Below are 22,367 nucleotides of genomic sequence, written 5' to 3'. Positions count from 1 at the left end.
TGGAATATTACTTAGCCACCAAAAAGAATGAAATCTTGCCATTTGCAAGACGTGGATTGAACTAGAGGGTATTAGGCTAAGCGAAATAAGTCAATCAGAGAAAGACAAGTATCATATGATCTCACTGATATGAGGAATTTGAGAAACAAGACAGAGGATCATAGGGGAAGGGAGGGAAGAATGAAACAAGATGAAACGAGAGAGGGAGACAAACCATAAGAGACTCGTAATCTCAGGAAACAAACTGAGGGTTGCTGGAGTGGAGGGGAGTGGGAGGGATAGGGTGGCTGGGTGATGGACATTGGGGAGGTTATGTGCTATGGTGAGCGCTGTGAATTGTGTAAGACTGATGAATCACAGATCTGTACCCCTGAAACAAATAATACATTATATGTTAATTTAAAAAAAAAAGAGATAAATAAATAAATAAAAGCTGTGTATCTGATTCCTCTTCTCCCATACTGTATTCAATCCTCTCTGGTTTTGTATCCCAAGGTTCAGCTGAGATTTCTCTCGTCAAGGTCTCTTCCACACTGCTAAATTCAATTTCCCATCCTCCTCAGCAGATTTGGTAGTTCCCTCCGACTTTATACCTTCTTCATGTGGCTCCCAGGACTCTCCTCATTTTCCTCCAACCGCACTCCTCCTTCACCTCAGGCCCCTGACTTGTGAACACTGGAGTCCCCAGGGCTCAGTCCAGGGTCTCTTTATCTTGCCCCTTGCTGGTCTCAGTCAGTGCCACAGATTCAAATACCACCTGTGTGCTGACAACCCCCACATCTCTAGCTGGACCCCTCTCTTTAACTCCAGACCCATATATTTTACTGCATACTGACATCTCCACTTGGATGTCTCAAATTTCACATGCTGAAAACAGAATTTTTATTTTCCTCTGCATATCCTCCCCTCAAACTGCTCCTTCCACAGCCCCCCAGGTCAAAAACCTTGCAGTCATCTTTAACTGCTCTTTCTCGCACATCTCATGTCTGATCAGTCAACAAATCCTATTGGTTCTGCCTTCAAAACATACTGAGAATTTGAGTATGTCTTGCTAACACCATAATTAACACTCAGGACCAAGCCACCACCACCTCTCACTTGGGTTCCTGAAAAGTCCAAGAGGTCTCCCTGCTTCTGCTTATAGTCCTCTGTAATCTATTCTCAGCACAGCCAAAGTGATCCTGTTAAAACACAGGGCAGGGCAGTCAAGTCATTTCTCTGCTCAAAACCCCCCAGTTTATCCTCCAAAGGCTTACCCTTAATTGCTTTCCCAATTCATTCAGAGTAAAACCAAAGTGTTTACAATGGCCTATGAAGCCCCCACTATCTACTATATTCACCACATTTCATTCTGCTCGTCACATTGGCCTCCTTCCATTTCCTCAAACGTATCTCAAACTTCTACCTAAAGACCTTTGTCTGTTATTCCTTCTGCCTGGAATGCCCTTCATCTAGATTTCTAAATAGTTTGCTGTAGTACCCCGGCTTTCAGGTCTTTTCACTTGTCACCTTCTGCACACCCTATTCCTGAGATATTCCCTGAACCACTCTATTTAAAACCATAGCCATCCCCCACACCCCCAACACATACGTATAATCCTTCCTTCACTCTTCTCTAAAGGATTTACCACGTCGTGCCATATTATGTATCTTATTTATTTTGTCTTTTATGTCTCCCCTACCAAAATGTCCACAAGTACAGGGATATTTTTTCTACTGTTCACTATAGTGCCTCAAATAGTTTATTTTAACTCTTGGGGATCACAATATATCATCATCTAGTTAAATACAATCAAACCTGAATTTCAGAAAATCAACGGTATTTTCTGTAAAGTAGTATCTCCCCTCAGAAAGGGAGCCAGTTACAACAAAATCCCAAACAGGATAATGACTATTCAGACCTCCTTCTTTCTGCATAAGCACGAGTGTGGAACAAAGGGGACACATTTTTGCTCCACTTTGATCCTCATCTTCCTGAGTCTATACCTCAGCTTAGTCTTTCTAAATCCTGTAGTTTCTCATCATCTTCCCTGGCTTATCCTATTATAATCCTAATACTCTTTTGCGAGCCTAAACTCTTATTATTTACTGCAAATTTGGCAGAAGCGAAACCAAGGAAAACAGCATCAATCGGCATGAAAACAAGAGGTGGTTAGGATCTTCCTGCCTCTAAAAGCCAGGAGAGTTAGACATAAACCTCAAGTTCTAGAAAGGATGGAAAGGGGGATATAATTAGCAAGACTTGGATCATAAAATGTAATTCCTTTCCTTTCCTTCCATGTGTTTTTGTGTTGACCACAGCCTGGCTTCCATCCAGCTAGCTACAAGCAGATTCATTCCACTGGAGTTCCTCCCCACACCCCATTCCTCACCCCTGGTGCACCCAAGTTCCTGGGTCAGTACCAAAAGGGTCAGGGTTTCTAGAAAGAGCCCTGACCATTACTCAACCTTTCCTCTACTTCTTCCCCACTCCTTGGGGCTTGGAATGAACCTGGGGTCCTCTGGGCCCACCATGACTGATGAGCCCCTGGACTAACCCCTCAGATCACCTTTGCTCTTAAACAGACCTGAGAGTGAGAGCCCCAGGGGAAGCCTAGGCTGCCCAGCACCTGCATGCTACCACACTGCAGAAAAACCTTTATCTGCTCCATTACCATGTTGATAGCTCCCCATCCTAGGTTCTAGCCAGAGTGCCTCATTCTGCAGCCTCTGCTTCAAAGTCTGAACTCTAAAAAGGTTATCTGGGTCTCAGATACTCAGTCCCCAGCCTCCCTTTGGCCAAATCACTTCTCCAGAGTCTGGTACTTGTCCTCATGAACCTAGCCTATTTTCAGAGCCCGTGTCCCTACGTGACAGCCAGCAATCACAGGGTTCCAGAGCATCTGGCATGTCACCGTTTCCTTGACTAGATCCCCCTTGAACTAATTGCTGTGAAAAATTACAGTGTGATTAATTATAGTTCATCAACACAAGGGAACAGAAGTGAGAGACGATAACAATAATGTCAGAGGAAAAAAATAGCATGGGGTTGTACACCTTAAGCCTACAGAGTGCTGCATGTCAATCATATTTCCATACACCTGGAAAAACAACAGTGTGGGACAGTATTCAGGATGAAATATTAAGTTAATAAAGCATATCACAAACAGATTTTCACTGTGCTCAAACAAAAAACCGAACCAGGATCGAGCTGGTTTCCTACCACAACGAGATGACCCAGTTACTCTCTGTAAAGCCAGCATTCCGCCAGGCCCCTTTCACCGTGAGCCCCAACCACACATCCACCCCACCTCCAAGTGGGGCTGTGTCCAACACGTCCCCGGCTCCTTGCAAGCAAGAACACAGGCACCTTATGTCCGTCTCGGTTCGCCCCCCCCTTAACGTTTCAGATAGCTGAGCAGCACAGCGTGCCCCCCCACCCCGCCAAGAACAAGCCGCACCCAGGCTTTGCAACAGCATTTATGTATCCGTGGCGTACGCAGACTCTACAGCAGCCCCGGCTTTGCCTGACTAGTCACATCACAGACACCTGAGCTGTGAAGGAAAACTTTAATGTGTTTATCATGCTGGTAACCAAGGCTACTCAACTGGCACTGCTCGCTTGGGCCTTGTTTCAAACGACAGAAAAACAGAAATCCTGAAGGAAACAAACTAATAACGATAAGCATTTTGTTCTCCCTGTTTGCCAAACTATATAAATACACTCCGTTGTATGAAAACACGAGGCTCTTGATCCTTCTAAAACCTGAACTATTTGAGAATAAGGCCTGAGTAAACCCGGTCTGCGCCTTGCTTTATTTCAGTTCACCTCAGCAAACGGCAGCTGCACCTTCCAAATGCCAGATGGAGAAAAACAGAGCGCTGATATTTCGGCTCCTTTTATTCTTCTCCATCTTCTTTCTGTTTTTGCTTTTGCTTTGTGCCAGGCTCCCTCTGCTCCTAGGTTCGTACTGGTGGCCCTGTTTCGGATTTAAATTTTTGGGTTGGATGCACATACCTGGTGTTGTCCTGGCATCTGCCCAATCCACCTGCCTACACAGCGGAGCCACCCGTTTTCACGGATGCTGTCACTGTCTGCCTACAAAAAAAGGCTTCCCTTACATGTCGTGCCTGATTCCCTCGAGGACTCTGTTCTCAAGGCACCTTATACGCCTCCTGTTTGTTTACCAGGGAGGCAGCAGTTTGGGAAATATCTGCGTACAAGGGAACTGCAGGGGGCCACAGTGACGTGGGGAAAAAACACAAGCAGCTACGGACGCGGTTCCTGCCGACGGGATGTGCAACAACATCGGAGGTGCGAACATCTAAAAAGCACAAGAACGTCACAGACTTCTTCCTAAACATGGTATGAACACACAATTAGAGAAAGAGAACAGCCAGACACAGAAATCTTGTATCAACCACACATATAAGGAAACCATGCGTCACAACTTCAACTCCACTCATGTGGTCTCAAGAAATTCTCTAGATATTCTTGAGGCATGACAGTGAAAAAGAAAAATATGGAGATTTAGCCTAAAAATCTCCTTTCAGCTTAGGTGTTCTCAGACCCATTGCTAAGAGAAATCTCTCAAAACAGAAGTGCATTCTGTGATCCTCAAGTTCTACTCCTCGTCATTCTAACTTAGACTCGCCAGTCTTCACCCCTCGAAAAGGAAAATGAGGCAGTCAAGAAGTTAACACTGAAGGTAGAATAACATTACCAGTGTAATTACCAGTGTAGACTATCTGCTACAAAGACCTCGCTGGGGCATGCCAATCTCAAACCTAATACACTGAAATCTGTTCTTGAGAAAAATACTTGTATTTTCACACAGGGAATCAGTGCGAACTATATAGGTGTTTGCCAAGCACATTAGCGCTTTATTGCACACGGCTCTTTTTGGGTTAGAAATAGTGCTTAGAGAGTATCGACGAGCAGCAGTTAGAAAATACAACAAAAAAGGGCCAGCTCCGTGAGTCTGTATCAATTTCATATTCAAATGGGAAATATCTGTGTCAATTCTGCTTTGGGGCTCTAACAGTAGAAGTTAGAAAAAACCACACAACTGCTCTGCTACTTTAGGTAAGATACAGGATACACTGGTGGGCATTCACAATTTTCCTTCACTGAAAAATCTCATTGACTGTAACAGGGAAGTCACCGAATACGAGGTCTTTCTATTATATCCAAGTGATTTTCACAGTAGGCAATCTGCTAGTATGCCACAGGGGTCCCACACTGTGAAATAAAATGGCACTGTGGATGTAGTTTCATGTGCGATCCCTTTCGGTCCAGAGCACTGCCTAGTTCCCTTACTCTTGGCTGAATTGAGTAAGTAGTCCGTAAAGAATGAGTGAGAAGAGGAAAAGCACATAATGAGTTTTGGTTTTGTCTTTTGTTTTGTCTCTATCAATAATACAATTGTGCTCTGCCAATTACTGGTGTGGCAACTGTATATCACATTTTGAAGATAAGCCCAAAAAAGACGTTTGCCTTGCTAAAGTGGTAGACAAGCCATTTGCAGCAAGAGGCAAAAATAAGTAAATCAAGGTGGATCCTGGCGTGCTTTTCCTTCACATCTGGTGCAGTAACATGGTACATGAGTTAGAGAAACACTTCTTCCCATCCCCCTCTTCAAATGAGCCTAATATAAAATCTATTTAATAAGGACATTCTGCACACGGCATCCTATGTGCTTAATTTTCTTTAAACAAGGCATTAATAAAATCACAGTAGCATCTAATAAGATTTTTAATTCCTTGAGGGTGAGAACCATGGCTAATCTTTAATGAGTCTAATTTAGTGAGAGCATTTAGTTCCCCTCTTGGTAGGAACAACCAACAAAATAGTCCTAGCCCTACGAGATACATCGATATAGGTCATATGCCTAAAGGCTCCAGAGTGAAATGTATCTGTATGTGCTCAGTGAAGACTGGTTTCCAGAGTCACTAACAGCAGAAACTGATAGCAAGGCTACCCATGAATGAAGGAGGAGTTTTCAAAGTAATGAAGCTACTTTACTGCAGAAAGAGTTCCCATTTGCTGGTACAAAGCAGTATGAAGAATAAGCCTCAAAAACACGACGCCAAGACACCGTAGTTTAGTAACCTGTTCCCCAGAGAACCCGAGCTTTAAATACACAGCCCTGGGCGCCTGGGTGGCTCAGTCGTTAAGCGTCTGCCTTCGGCTCAGGTCATGATCCCGGGGTCCTGGGATCGAGTCCCACGTCAGGCTCCTTGCTCAGCACAGAGCCTGCCTCTCCCTCTGCCTGCCTGCCACTCCCCCTGCTTATGCTCTCTCTCTCTCTCTCACTCTCTCTATGTCAAATAAATAAATAAAATCTTTAAAAAAAATAAAATAAAAATTAAATAAATAAATAAATAGATAAATACACAGCCCTGCCACTGAGACCCATGCCACATCTAGGGGCACTGAGGGCAAGATTCCATAAAAAACCTTCTCCCTTTTGTGAGAATTGAAGATGGAGTAGTAGTACTTACAAACTCTGGGGTTCGGAAATCAGGCTGACTTTCCAGTACTCCAAAATTGGAGACGGCTGTCTGTTCGAGGTTGTCCAACCCTAGAAATAAACAAATAAATAAAGCATGACTTTCATTGGCTCATAAACTTTTTTGCTTTTAAATCACCAGCACTGGTTTACAACTGTATTTAGCATCCGTGGCACACCTCCAGGTTTACGTTATTTAACACTCCAGCTATCAGAGACACTCAAAATCTTTAGTAGCTATCCCATCTATTGGACAATGCTATGCTTATAGGATATTCGGTCTTGAAATGCTCAAGGCTAGATCAACTATGGAAAATCATTTAGCTTCTACGTGGAAGGACACTGCAATTAAATGTTGTAAAACTCCAGCTAAGGAACATTTTAGCCTATTAATGTTCTCTCTTCAACTACATCTCAGAGAACTGATGTGGAGTCATTTTGGGGTAGTAATTTTCTGTTTTAAGATCTGTTGAATAGCACTATCTGCTAGAAATATACTGGGAGCCAAATAAAATTTTCTAGTAGGTACATTTCAAAAATGAAACAGGTAAAGTTAATTTTAGTAATATGATTTATTTAACTTGATACACCCAGATTATCATTTGAACATGTATTCAATGTAAAAAATTAGTGAAATAGTTTACATTTTTTTATACTAAGTCTTAGAAAGCCAATGTGTACGTTATACTCAAAACACATCTCAATTTGGAATAGTCACATTTCAACAGCTTAATAACCACATGTGACTAGTGGTCACTGTGCTAGACAGCACAGTGTGGGAGGGAAAAAGGAACCAAATCCAGAAGTTGGGTTGTTCTGCAAGACACCAGTCTCACCGTGTCCACAAGTTCCTGATATGAATAAAAGGAATTGTTCCAGGGGCACCTGGGTGGCTCAGTTGATTAAGTGACTGCCTTCGGCTCAGGTCGTGATCTCGGGGTCCTGAGATCGAGCCCCGCATCGGGCTCCCTGCTTGGCGGGAAGACTGCTTCTCCCTCTCCCACTCCCCCTGCTTGTGTTCCCTCTCTCGCTGTCTCTCTCTGTGTCAAATAAATAAATAAAATCTTAAAAAAAAAAAAAAAAAAAAGGAACTGTTTCAGATCAAAAGATACAGAGAAAACAAAGCAAAACAACCATTTGCAGTGTGTGCTTCTAGACTGGATCCTAGCTTAAAAAAACCAGATGTAGAAGACTTAAAAACAAATTGGGAAAATTTGAATATTGATTAAGTGTTGGATTATATTAAGGAGTTATTAATATTGATAAGTGTAACAATGTAATTTGGGCTGTGTAGGGAAAATGTTCTTAATTAAATAAACTTAAATATGCTTACATATTTAAATATGTTTAAATAAACATTTAAATAAATTTAAAATAAATGTTCTAATTTATCAACAGATCTAGCTTCTTTAATAAATCAATGACATGAAAAAAGCAGATAGAGATTTAAAAAGCCTAAGGAACATATCTCCAGGTGTGTTTTTTTTCCCATACCACCAAACAATCACCTGAATTCTGATACTATCTACCTGAAGATAGCATCGGACCACAGGTTAAGGGCTCGGTCCCACAAGACAGCCCCCAGCAAGCCCAGGTTGTCACCCATGCTTCTGACTGACTGGCTATAAAATCACCACCTTCTCCTTGGGTTTGATTAATTTGCTAGAGTGGCTCACAGAACTCAGAGAAACATTTACTTATATTTACCAGTTTATTATAAAGGGTATTATAAAAGATGCAGATGAATAGCCAGAAGAAGAGGAACAAAGGCAAGGTATGCAAGAAGAGGCACAGGACTTTGATGCCCTCTCTTCACGAAGGCACCACTCTCCCCGCACTGGCATGCGTTCACAGTAGCTGAAGCTCTCCAACCCTGTCCTCTGGGTTTTTACTTACGCTTCATTACTCAGCCATGATTGATTGATCACTGGCCATTGGCAATTGATTCAATCTTCCTTCTCCCACCGCCTTGGAAGTCGGAGGGTAGGACTGAAAGGTTCAACCCTCTAATCTCCTGATGGGTTCCCCTTACAACCAGTCCCCACCCTGGGGTTACCTAGGGGGCTTTCCAAAAGTTGCCTCATCAGCATAACAAAAGGCACCTTTATCTATCTCCTCACTTAGGAAGTTACCAGAGTTGTAGGAGCTCCTGCCAGGAACTGAGGAAGGCCAAACATTTATTTCTTACTATAAAATCACAGTATCACAACAACCATTAGCAGTATATGGTACTCATCTGCATCCTAACTTGGACCAACCAGCTATAAAGGACGTATTTATCAAAAATAGGAAGATTGAGTATGGAATAAGCGTTAAATTGTGTTAAGAAATTACTTTTAATTTTATAAAGTGTTATGTTATCTTGGCTTTGTCGTGCCTTTTTAAAATGCATACTAATTTTTAAAAAATCTTAGAGGCTTTTGTGAAGGAAAAGGCTGAGTCCCCATCAATCCAGAAAAAATTCACTTCAGTGGCCCAAAAGAAAGCTTATTGGGGAGACTGATTAAAAGATCTCTAAGTGGCTGTTCAACAAAACCAAAATGTCAGCCAACAATTCAACTATACCAACTACTTAGATTTGGCACATCACTAAGAAACATCCCAACATCTAGATTAGGTTTCAGATTTACCCAGAATCCTGTCCACTAAATTCAGATCACTGGTTACACCTATGAACTGAAAGGAAATGCCAGCAGCAATGACAACACAAACAAGTGATTCTCACTCTCGAACAACTGAGTTCATCACAAAGACCCCTAAATGGGAAACAAAGCAGAAACAAGAAACAGATGAGGTGGGCCAAAGCCTACAGAACTGCAACCAAAGCCAAAATTACAGGGCTTGCCTCTGAGAACCCTAGAGGACTGTGGCAATTACTGTGCAGCTTGTTACACTTAGGGAATTGTAACATAATAAACTGGTTTATTCCAACATCAGAACAACGGTTGTCCAAGATAATTACATTCTTGAAGGCCGCTTCTGGAACTTGCTAAAATGTGTTTACGCTGGTGGCTATGACATTGTGTTTTAAATTGGTGTTCTGCAGCTTGGTTTACATTAGGAAGACATAACCTTTTTATAATATTTAGATATTAAAAATTATGTATTTATGTGGTATTTATGATACATTGGTTTTTTTTGGCAGAACCAGCAAGTCACTGAAACGTAATACTGCAGATATTTTTAAAAATGAGTCCTGTAAATATGATGGAGCGATCTGACTTTTGCATCTTATCTGGATTACCTTACAATTAGATGCCCAATTTAACTATTAGGAATCTGAGGTCAAAAGACAGGACAGAGCTGCTATCGAGTTTTGTTTTGTTTTGTTTTTTAAGGAAAGGCTTAAGAAAGTACATATTTGCCGAAAGAAAGAGAAGAAACAAAATGTATAACCCAGATGTTTTATCAAATTAAAGGCATCTATGCAGCTTGAGAGGACTTGTGAGAGAAAATAATAGAACAATTTATAGTTTTAGTTATTCTGCTGGTAACGGAAACTAATAGATTCACTGCTTAATGTCAACACAAAAGAGAAACTGTAAATTTGAGTGAATAAAAACAGAAATGGCTTTACTGAAACATCATCTCGGTAGAACAATGCTGCAGCTGTCGCTCTCATGACCTACTGTAGTACTTGGAAGCAATGATTTATGATGCTAATATGATAATTATACTTCCACTACTGAAGGGCTCCCGTTACTGTTTGATAGTCTTATTTCTGGTAATCTAACACAGCTGAAAAAGTTCATTTCTCAGCAAAAATAGTCAAAATCAAGGTGACACTTTGAGGGCTTTTTATGAAAAACAGGGCAGAATCGCGGGGGGAGGGGGAAATATTCTTATAAGGCAAAAATGTTAATTTTTTCCCTTATATAAATCATTTTTCATGTACCATTTTCAAATATATTTTTAGTATTGTCAACATGCCTCGCTTTATACAACAGAAGTACCACCTTGAATGGCTTCATGATTAGTTCATTTAATGTCAGCATTTGGAATATAAAAGTATATTTTTGTGACCTCTGTGTTATCTCTTCATCAAAAGGCTGCCCAGAGACCTGAAAACTAGTTATTCTAATATGATGAAAAAACTCTGGCCTTGACCTATCAGTGGAATTTTGTATGCATGTACAATGAAAGCACAGGAGAAAGTCAGGTTCGATGAACATTCCCTGCCTGGCTTGTATTTTACGCAGTCATTGTGTCGTTAGGCCCTGGGGATACCCAGAAGAACCTGGCAAGCAAGTATCCCTCTTCTTGAGAAAAAGAAATTGAGACATGGTGAATGTTAATTTTAAGCTCATTAGCGAGTGCCAGGCTACACAGACTTATGGAATACTGAAGGAATACCCTGGAAAACACCGTACACACATCTATCAATTGGTTTCTGTAGGTAAAAGTCAAACAATTGAGGGACTGGGCCAAAAGAAACCCACTAAAATTCTACTTTTCCAAAATGTAATAATTAATCATACAACAACTAGTTAAAAGTGGAAGAACAGCATATTTTAAAAACTATCCATGTAGGTAAGTATAGTAAGATTAAAGCAATCCAGTCATTGGTGGTATTAGTTCTGACTTATTTGGCAGAACAAAATGAAGGGCCCAATAGCCAGAGGTCTCATCACTTTAATGGGTTCTTAATAACATAGTGGAAACCTCACCAGACAGTTGCAGTTCATACGATTACTCGTCTATCAATTAGAAGAAATGGAGTAACTAACACTTAACCATCCCACTGTGAAAAAGATCACCTCTAGAGCAAAGCAAATTTGAGACTTATTTAAGTGGGTGAGATAAAAGGAGCCATTATCTATAATTTTATAACTTAGACAATCTATTATCCATCAGAAAACACAAAAAGACCTTTCAGGAAATTCACGAGTCAAAAACAAAGTGCCTGATAAGTAGTGCCCTCGCAATAAAAGTAATCAGAATTAGGCATTCAGACTTTATCTAACAGCACCAGCGTGGAAGTGGGTGGGTCCAACTGACGTATTTATTACGGTGTTCACTGAAATAATCAGACTCATAGTGAATATATGAGAGACAGCAGGTTAAAAATAGATGAACCTGGTGCAAAGGGCACTGGGCATGGATTAAAGGGATGGATTGAGTTCAAGTCCTGATTCTGCAACTTTAGCTGCACGATCCTAGGCAATAACTTAGTCTCCGTTTATTTATCTGAAGCTGTTAGTAAAATTACTTTCCCTTGTTATCTCACAGGGCTGTGCAAAGGACACAAATGACAATTCAAAAGCATGTCGTAAAAAAAATACAGCATTATATAAATTAAGTTCATGTACACAGACCCAGAGATATGAAAAAATGTAAACAGAAATTTCCTGAGTGTGTTATTTTATGCTTGGCACTTTTAAATTTCTGATCTTATTTAATCCTATTTTTGTCTTTGTTTTCACAGATGATGAAAATTTGAGGTTATTAGTTGCCTGAAGTCAACCACCAAAAGTGACACAATGAGAATCTGACTCTGTCCAATTCCAGAATTGGACATATATTTAAATATACTGATTTGTCTCCTCAGCTGTGAATAATTCCAAGGGGCTCCCCACTGCTAATATAAGCTGATAAGGAATCAAGATAGCGGGGTGCCTGGGTGGTTCGGTTGTTGAGCGTCTGCCTTTGGCTCAGGTCATGATCCCAGAGTCCTGGGATCGAGCCCTTGCATCGGGCTCCCTGCTCCACAGGAAGCCTGCTTCTCTCTCTCCCACTCCCCCTGCTTGTGTTCCCTCTCTCACTTGTGTCTCTCTCTGTCAAATAAATAAAATCTTAAAAAAAAAAAAAAGGAATCAAGATAGTATGGTGTATATATATATAAGTCGAATAAATATTAACCAACAACCTATCTTGAAAAACAAATGATAGAATAGTATAGTGAAATTTATTAATATAGCCGGGACAATTGGAAGAACTAATGGAACACCTCCACAAAATAAGTAAACAGATATAACATTCTGGCAAGTGGCTAAAGACATGCATGTGCCAAGGATGGAACTAGGTGATGTGAGTACAAACATCAAGATGAAAAAAAGTACAGAAACTGTCTTCAGGAATGTCATGATCTAGTGAACGTACAAGTAAAGAAATATCAGAGGAATGGTCCATTCACATTGGAAATGAGGATGTATTCACATATCCAGATTGGGCAGGATGTCTAATGATTTGCCAGGCAGTCCTGCACCTGAAACTCTTCTCCCATTTGACCAGAAGTCTCTGAAAACTGGTCTCAGCATACATCTGATATTTGACCTGAATGCTAGTACCCACCCATCACAATTCTTAAAGTAACTACACACTTGGGCCACCATTTCCTATCACTTCATACTTTCCAGATACTATGTGGGTCCACTTAGTCTCACTATACCCACATCACTTACAACTGAGCTTCCCCAACAGGTCCCGCATCATCCTGTGGTAGGCATATCTGATCCTCAGGTTCCAGTATCTCTTTCTCTGGCCTCAGTTTAACAGGATCTATTGTATTTTACTGACAATTAAGTAGGGGAAAATCTATTTCCCATATTATCCATAGGTTGTAAGCCGGCAGATTACAGATCCTGTCATATTAAATGAGATTCTAAAATGAGGCCAAAGAGTCACCATAAATGAAAGAAAGTTAATAATAAAACATAAAACACAAAGACAGGAGAGTTTCTTTCAAGGCTGAGATGGCTGTAGTTTACCACCCAGGGCAGTGGACTTGAATTGTAAGACCTCTACACAGTATAACTCTGTGGCTTCAGGTACACCATTTAACCCTAAATCTGTCTCCTCATCAATAAAGTGCAGATTATAATACCTACATCAGAAGGTCACTGTGGAGAATGAATTAAGTGACACACAGATAAAAGTGACTTGAAAAGTGTTAAGTACTATATAAATATTGGCTATTACTATTTTTTTACTTCAATCTTTACATTCTTAACCTTGTTAGGCACCAAGTTTTCCTCCTGACTTTTCACCTTGACTCTTCTTTTTCATAAAATAAATTCAAGCGTAAAAAAAATAACATTAACTCAGCAAATATTTTTGAATGACCTCAATGTCCTAGGCACCACTGGCTACTACTCGCAATGAAAAGAGACGTGACTCAGGAAATGTTTCCTCATTTTTCTGAATCTGGATGGACAATTTTTTTTACCCCAGCTTGTTACTGGCACTTCAACTCAATGATGGTAATATTTAAATTAAAAAAAAAATGGACATTATCCTCTAATCATTTCTGGAATGCAATTTCAAATTCAAGTTGATGGTTTCTATTAGAATTCTGTTTTTCCCATCTTGACAAAAGTACACTCTCTCACTCTCTTGTATGTGCTCTTTCTCTCTCTCAGATAATTCTGGAAATGGAAGAAATAGCTGAAGGGGAAAGAAAAAGGGACAAAGGGGAAAATGTCATTCATGAAGATGTCAAGTTTGTTAAGGTAAGGAAATTTTTGACTCACGTCTGAAACTCAGTACTATCCATCAGGCAATTTAGAAAATTAATAAATATTCTCCCTATATTATGGTAAAAACTGCCTTGTTTCAAAGTCTCCCCCTGCTGTTCTTGCCATTTTTGATGAATAGACTGTAATCACATTGATTCAACTACCTAAGCCAGAGCTGGGGTCATCCTTCACTTTTCCCTTTCCTTACTTGACATTTGGTCAGTCACCAAGTTTTATCCTTTTTATTTTTTTAAGACTTTATTTATTTGAGAGAGAGAGAAAGCATGCGTGAGTGGTGGGGTGCAGAGAGGGAGAAGCAGACTCCCCGCTCAGCGGGGAGCCCGATGAGGGACTCCACCCCAGGACCCCAGGATCGTGACCTGAGCCGAAGGCAGACACTTAACCAACTGAGCCACCCAGGCTCCCCTATCCTTTTTATTTTTAAACTCCTCCTAAGTACATTCTATCTGGAATGCACATCCCTTCATCACCCCCCCACACACATACACATTTTACCCTTTCTTTAAAATTTTTATTCCAACGTCAACATTTATGTGCCAAGTTACCTGCCTCAACTTCATGCTCCTATAGCACTTTGCATTGTTTAGTAAAACCTGTCAGATCACTATAGGTGCCCAAAAACTCAACTTGCATTATTATTAAAATACAGTATTTTTCAGTTGGTCTTCTAGAGAGTGGAAGAGAAAGATGAATGATTATTATACACAAATTTGCAGCTTTATACTGAACAGAGGCCCAAATAATCACATGGTAGTTGCTCTCTCACAACTGGCCACCATCACAGAAGATATAATCTGGGGAAACTATAGGTTTCCGTCCCCGTTATCGCACTGTATGGTCCTGATTCATTCTTCTTCTCCACTGGTCCATGAGCTCTTGGGGGAAAAGCCATTGTCTGATTCTACTTTGTTTCCTCAGAATTTGAAACAATACCTAATATAACACAGAGTCTCCATAAGTGAGTGAACCAAAGATGGGATGAATTATAAACTCCGTCATTCTAGAAAAGTTCCTAGCTCTCTTCAATTCCTCAGAATGTAGTCTGATTACTTACATAACGATAACAGAGTTTTTATATTTCCAGAAACATACTGCCTTGGGCCACAGTGAGGTATGTTCACACTCAGGGCAGGCTAACAATACAGTGTTCCTCCAAGATAATATTCTTCAAATATTTTGACAGTATTTATGAAGAGGAGGCTCTCTGCCTTTCCTCCGCACTGCCCAGTGTTCTAGCAATGTATCCAACAGGAACACGTTCCTTCCCACAGCACGAGGGACTCCACAGGGGAACAAAAGAGGGACAGTTCAGTGAGTCGCTTGGGCATCTCACCTGTCCAGCCCTACCCTAGTGGCGACTCCAAGGACTTCTCCCCCCTCCCCCAAATAACAATATTATCCCTGAGAAGAGCTCTGATAAACACAATTTTCTTCATCTTTTTATAGTTCTGTGATGTTTAGAGTTGTTTTAGCTCCTCTTACGTACTGCCTCTCCCTCTTCCCACAACCCTCCCCCAATAATTCAGCTCCAAAAATACACCTGGAAGTTAAACACGCCTCCTTTTGAAGAGCTGGGAACAATTATCACATTATTCATTCTCACATCCCAACCAGGTTAGTTAATGCTTTTACAGAAAAGCCCAATGTATATTACAAACTTCTCAGATTCCAACTGAATTCATGAGTTCCTTTTACCATCTTAAAAATTTTTTATTGTACTAACATACGTAAAACATAAAAATTTCCATTTTAACAATTTTTAAGTGTGCAATTTGGTGACATTGGTTCTGTTCACGATATTGTGCAACCATCACCACTATTTCCAAAACTTTTTATTAATCACATCAGAGACTCTGTAACCACTAAGCAGTAACTTCCAATTTCCCCCTCTCCACAGGCCATAATAACGTCTAATCTACTTTCTGTCTCTATGAATTTGCTTATTCTAGAAATATTTCATGTGAGTGGAATCATACAATAGTTGACCTTTTGTTTCTGGCTTATTTCTCTCAGCAGAATGATGTCAAGGTTCATCCACGTTGCAACATGTGTCAGAACTTTATCCCTTTCTGTGACTGAATATTCTGTGTGTGTGTGCGCACGCGTGTGTGTGTGTGTAATAAACCACATTTTATTTTTCATTCATCCTGATGGACACTTGGGTTGCTTCTACCTTTTCGCTGCTGTGAATAATACTGCAAATGAACAACGGCATACAAGTATCTGTTTGAGTCTGTTTTCAGTTCCTCAGTGTGTATATGGTTGTGGAATTGCTGAGTCATTTAGTAATTTTATGTTTAGCTTTTTGAGGAACCACCAAACTGTTTTCCACAGTGGCTGCACCATTTCACATTCCCATCGGCAAAGTATCTACTCTATTGTGGTTGCTGTGCATGCTTTTGTTGTCATATCTAAGAATCCATTGCTAAATCCAAGGCCAAAGATTCACGCGTTTTCTTCTAAGAGTTCTATGGCTTTAACTCTTATATTTAAGTTGTTGATCATTTTGAGTTAATTTTCTGTATATGATGCAAGGTTCAGTCCAACTTCATTCTTTTTGCGTGTGGAAATCCAGTTGTCACATCATTTGTTAAAAAGGCTCTTCTTTCTTTTTTTTTTTTTTAAAGATTTTATTTATTTATTTGACAGAGAGAGAGAGACAGTGAGAGCAGGAACACAAGCAGGGGGAGTGGGAGAGCTAGAAGCAGGCTTCCTGCCGAGCAGGGAGCCTGATGTGGGACTCGATCCCAGGACCCTGGGATCATGACCTGAGCCGAAGGCAGACGCCCAACCATCTGAGCCACCCAGGCGCCCCAAAAAGGCTCTTCTTTCTTCACTGAGCATACTGGCACCCTTCTCAAAAATCCATTGGCCATAAATGTACAGATTTATTTCTGGACTCTAGATTCTAACCTATTGGTCTATGTTTATCCGTATATTAGTACCACACTGTTTTGATTACTACAGCAGCTTTGTAGTAAGTTTTGAAATCAGGAAATGTGAGTCCTCCGACTTTGTTCTTTTTCAAAGCTGTTTTGGCTCTTCAGGGCTCCTTACAAATTCCACATGAATTTGAGTCAGCTTTTCCATTTCTGCAACCTTTACCATTTTAATAAATACATTTCTAAAAATTTAGATTTAATAGCATTAATAATAATCGATCATATAACTGAAGAGTGATTTTATTTAATTTTACCAATTTGGTGTTGTTTTTAAAAGCTTGGTTAAGACTGTCTATGTTCTATAAAGGACAAGTGGTATTAATTATAGAAATAGGTTGCAACAATATCTTGGAAAGCTATTACTATCACTTCACAGCTTAACTGGTCCAGGCCTCCCAGGACCCTCAGGGTCCCGAGTTTGCAGCTGGCTATAGCTCAGCTGAAACCTGGTTCTAGTCACTGACCGGTCAGTCCCCAGATTATAATGATTATACAGTGTCCTGGGGATGAAAGAAGACATCACACTTAAATTTCTATTGTCTTTAAACTCAAAGCACATTGAGTTGTAACTCCATGCTCCCCCTACCAGAGTAGGCCTGATTTCAAAAGAGTTTCTGAAGCCTACCGAGGACGAGAACATAGAAATGCAAGAAAAAAAGTATAGGTCCATAGTCCCTTACCTGAAATCTTTGATGCCAAAACCTTTGTGTTTCAGAATTTAAAAAGAAAATAACTCTTATATGTATATAGTATACGTTACCATGCACCCTCAGTGGGGTCTGGGACAGCACCCCTTAATCAAACAAAGTCAGTTTTGCAGCCAAAAATATGAACAGTCGCTCTAAGTGGGATAAATAAGATATATAAAATAGCCTCACGTGGCTGAGGTCAGGTTTCTCCACCAAATGAGTTCAGATCTGTCAGGTGTTTTTTGGTTTGTTTTTGTCTTTGAGTATAGTTGACATACAGTGTTATGATCTGTCAGGATTTATAACCAAATGAATTGCCAAAAAAATTCTTTTTCGCACTTTTAAGATTTTTGAATTCTAAGTAAGAAAGTGTGAAAGTTTAACTACTAAGAATGTATTCAGCACACAAAACAGAAGATCTGAAAACCCGATTACACAGCTTGTCATATAAACACAGAGCAAAAGGTTCGCAATTGCCTTCAAATTTAAGACTAGGAAGGACCTCATAGATTGTCATCATTGCTCATCATCTCACATGTTGAGTGTTTACCAAATCAATAGTTTCCCCCGTAATCAGCTACAAATAAACCCAGAAAGTGAACCCTAAATTTGCATAAAAGGAAAACCAGAATTAACATACCATTTTTAATTATCAAATTGACAGAAAATAATTACTCATACCTAATATTAGCAGAGCAGAGAACACATGCAGATTTTGTTAGTGTCGGCTTGTATGAGTTTCTGGTTGGCAATTTGGCAAACATAGCAAAAGCTTTAAATCAGTCATATTCTTCGATCTTTTAATTCTTTTTCTAGGAAACAATTCTTGCTTAAGTCACTGAGGACATGGCTATTGAATTATTTAAAATAATTTTGTAGAAGAATGTTCATCACAGAAAATTTTAACAATGTACTTCAATGTGAAAAAGTAGATTATAAAACTGCATATAGTATATGCCCCAAAGAACTGAGAGCAGGAACTCAAATATTTGTATACCCCTGTTCAAAGCAGCATTATTCACAACAGCCAACAGGTGGGAGCAAACCAAGTACCCAACTGCAGATGAACTGATACACAAGATATACAATGCAATATTATTTAGCCTTTAAAAAAGCAAATTCTGACACATGCTCCAACATGGATGAATCCTAAGGACAGTATGCTAAGTGAAATAAAGCCAGTCATAAAGGATAACTACTATATGATTCCACTTATCTGAGATCCCTAGAGTAGTCAAATTCAGAGACAGAAGGTACAACAGTGGTTGTCAGAGGCTGGGAGGAGGGAAGAATGGGGAATTACTGTTCAGTGGGTGTAGTTTGTTTTGTAAGATGAACAACTTCCGGAGGTGGATGGTGGGGACAGTTGCACAACAATGTAAATGTACTTAATGCCACTGAGCTGTACATTTAAAAAAGGGTTACAACGGTAAGTTTTAGGTGATGTGTATTCTACCGCAGTGAAAACAAAGTGTCGTTCTGCTAACGATCGTGGACGAAGCCGACCAGGTAGCAGGCACTAGCGGTCCTCAAACAGATGAGCATAAACAAGATCTACCATATGCATTACCTTCTGTAGCTGGAGACCCCTCTAAGGCTTGAGTCCATAACCACTCTCTGTGGTGGCAGGTGTAGAGAGCTTTCACGATGCTAGCGCTCTTATCACCTGCCTAGCCTTTAACTCTCCCCTTTGTCATGAGCCATTTTCCAATAAACTGAAGAGTATATAAAACTAGCAAACAAACAAAACCTATATATACTATACGATCTAAATTTGTATGGGGTAAAAATAAATTTAACCCAAAGATAACGGGTGATGGAATGTCAAGTGTTTTTATTTTCTTCTTAGTATTTATGTTTCCCAATTTTCTACAGTGAACATGTACAAAACATGAACATGTTAAGAAGCGTCTCAATCTTGATTTCCACCCTCCACTATGTCTTCTCCCCGCCAAAAAAGACTTGCTATATGCCCCCCCTCCCGCCTTCCCCCACCATCTCAGTAAATGGCCCCCAAATCCACCACATTAATCAGACCAAAATTACTGGAGTCATCCCTGGCTCCTTTCCCTCATACCCCTGCATTTAACTCCTCAATAAATCCTATCAGCTGAATTTTCAAAGTCTACCCAGATTTTGATTTAAGCTACCAGTTAAATGACAGACCCAGAAAGTAGCTACTTCTCACCATTTCCATAGTGCCTAGAGAACACCAGCTAATACTTAAAGAGTTCTTATATTCCAATGCCTGTTTTATAGCTAAGTTCTTTTTATATGAGCCCATTTCATCCCCACAACAGCCCTATAGGGTAAAAATAAGTATTATAGTTACCTTTACATCACTGATGAAGACGCACAGAGAAGTCAAGTATTTTGTCCAAGACCACACAGCTCATAATGAGCAGGAGAATCACAATTTGAACTTAGGAGCCCATAGGCTAGGCTTGTCGCCACGATATTACACTGCCCCTTGGCCTTAGGTGGCTTGCTCTCTCCCATTATTCAAGTCTCTGTTCAAAATGCATGCCTCAGAGAGGCTGTCCCTGAAATCCTAACTTTAACAGCCCGAGAGTAGAGTCACTATTCTCTGGCACCTTGCCCTGCTGTACTTTCCTTTAGTACTTAATAATAGCTTCATTATTATATATTAAGTGAGTTTGTTTGTCGCTGAATCCCAAGCACCCAGAACAGTTATGGGACGTGTTAGGAACTCCATAATTATCTCTATATGACTTACCAAATAGATGCATAACTTCTATAAGGCTGGCTGGGGGAGTCACACAGACCTGAATTCAAATCCCAGACCTACCACTTCCTCACTATGTGACTTTGGGCAGTTTATTCAACCTTTCTATGCCTCGAAGTCTACACCTGAAAAATGGGAATGATAGTACTTTCTCATGCGGTTGTTTTAAAGATGAAAGGAGTTGTGGCATATACAATGTTTTGCATGGTAGCTGCACACAGTAAACACTAGATGAGTATTAACTACAAGTATTATATAAGGAGAGGGAGAAAATGATGTTTGAACCTTCACGAAGTTCATTTTTACGCATTCTCTACTGTATTATCTAAGTATGTCTAAATCATGCTCATTACTTAAATTTTCAATGTATACATATATTTTTTAAGCTACCAGTTAAATAACAGACCCAGAAGACAAAAATTCCTAATCCATATGGATTAGTTTAAATTCGTATGTGGCCACTGCCCCTCGTGCTGTCAGGGCTCAGCAGAAACACAACAGAGTCAAGTGCAACCCTAGCAGCAAAAACCTCATCCTCTTCCTGTTCACCCTCTACAGCCTAGGGGGCTTGGGGCAAGTGGGGCGCCCAGACCCCGCCGCAGTCATTCCCTTCTGCTGAAGCGATGGCCGGAGCCATGGCCACCCTAACTGCTGAGGATGCAGGGAGTGTGCTATGAATGGGTAGTTGTTTGAGGGAAACTCAGATCCTGGGTGGGGAGACAGGAGTGGAGGCAAGAAGCATCCCTCAGGACAGACAAGGGCCTCTCCCAGCGGTCCCGGGTATTGAACCCAGGCCCTCTGCTCCACAGAAAAAGTAACCAAGTCTGGGGTTTCTTTCCTTCCTTACCCTTTGATTCTATAACTTGAGATACTAGCTCAGTTGCCCCTGGTAAGGACCTCCCACTACTCTCCTCAGGAGATGAGGAGGGGCATGGTGATGGGGGTGGGGAGGCAGGCGGACCCACACAGGAACATTCCAATCCTAATCTGGGAGCTCTTTATGCAATGCATTGGAAGGCCATTTCTTTTAGAATCCCATGAGGGACGTCAGTCATGTGATTATCCTCTAGCTGGCCAGATGCAGCTAAAGAGGTTCAAGTATTTCTACTCCAGAAAATACCACAAAGTAGTTATTTGAGATTTTTAAAAAATAAACAGATTGTCTGAATATAGCTAAATCACCCTAGAGATGCAAGGTATTTAAATTTTCTCAAAATATGCATTTAACATGCTGATTACAGAAATACTAATACAAAGGACACTTAAAGCAGATTGCCTTTCCCTAGGGAGTAATAATCCTGACGCTTGTTCCAGGATCAAATGTCTTAAATTATTGGTCCTTTGTGAGTTCAGCTCATGCCTGCTTTTGTCCTTGTCCTCCCTTTCTGGGTACCAAATTTATATAAGCATCAGGCTTTCACACAAAATAATATTAATCATTTAGGTAGCATGCAACATGAGCCAAGCACTACAGGTCTTAGAGATGTAAAAATGTCCATTAAGATATTTATATATGAAGGTTTTAGGTAAGGAAAACAAAACAAAAAACAAAAAAAAACATACAAGTGACCATCCAGGAAGGAGAGATGCTATACAGGGCTGGGAGGTGAAAGCACTCCTGAGCCGACCTGGCTGGGGGCTGGAGGAGGTGGTCCCTAAAACAAGTTCTGAGTGATATACAAGAGGAGATAGGAGACCATCTAAGAGGCTGCTCTGATAAGAAAATCCTGGCTGGGGAACTAATAGAATGATGGTGGTAGTGGGGATGAACAGAAATTAGATGGAGTCCAGGGATATCAGGGCCTTAGAATCAACAGGCCCTGTGGGTGACTGGAGGGAAAGTTGGAAACGCCCTGTCTCAGAGTCCTGCCCGCCCTGGGCAACTGTGTTCATGAAGCAAGAAGGGCCTTCAGATCTCCAACTTCTCCTTTGCCAGTTTCAGTAAGAAATCTCAACCTTCTAGTTTGTAGAGGAAGTAGAAAAACTAGATGCTTTGAGAGAGAAACATCATGAAGCTCCATGGC

At 40.5% G+C, this 22,367-nt stretch overlaps 1 protein-coding gene and 1 pseudogene across 1 annotated transcript in view; both read right to left on the bottom strand.

Moving 5' to 3' along the window:
- The window catches only part of LOC145721645 (spermidine synthase pseudogene), an 11,661-nt pseudogene extending 9,004 nt beyond the window's left edge, over positions 1-2,657 (bottom strand).
- ANO6 (anoctamin 6) overlaps positions 1-22,367 on the bottom strand; it is a 140,052-nt gene that overhangs the window by 106,943 nt on the left and 10,742 nt on the right. Inside the window, exon 2 of the mRNA XM_081821539.1 lies at positions 6,484-6,563. Coding sequence (XP_081677665.1) covers positions 6,484-6,563 — 80 coding nt within the window. The remainder of the gene's footprint in view (positions 1-6,483; positions 6,564-22,367) is intronic.

Source organism: Leptonychotes weddellii, chromosome 5, assembly GCF_054177405.1.
Source record: "Leptonychotes weddellii isolate Sample4059 chromosome 5, ASM5417740v2, whole genome shotgun sequence".
Taxonomy (NCBI): domain Eukaryota; kingdom Metazoa; phylum Chordata; class Mammalia; order Carnivora; family Phocidae; genus Leptonychotes; species Leptonychotes weddellii.
Note: the sequence above shows the minus strand (reverse complement) of the source record. Positions and strands in the feature narration are given on the sequence as shown.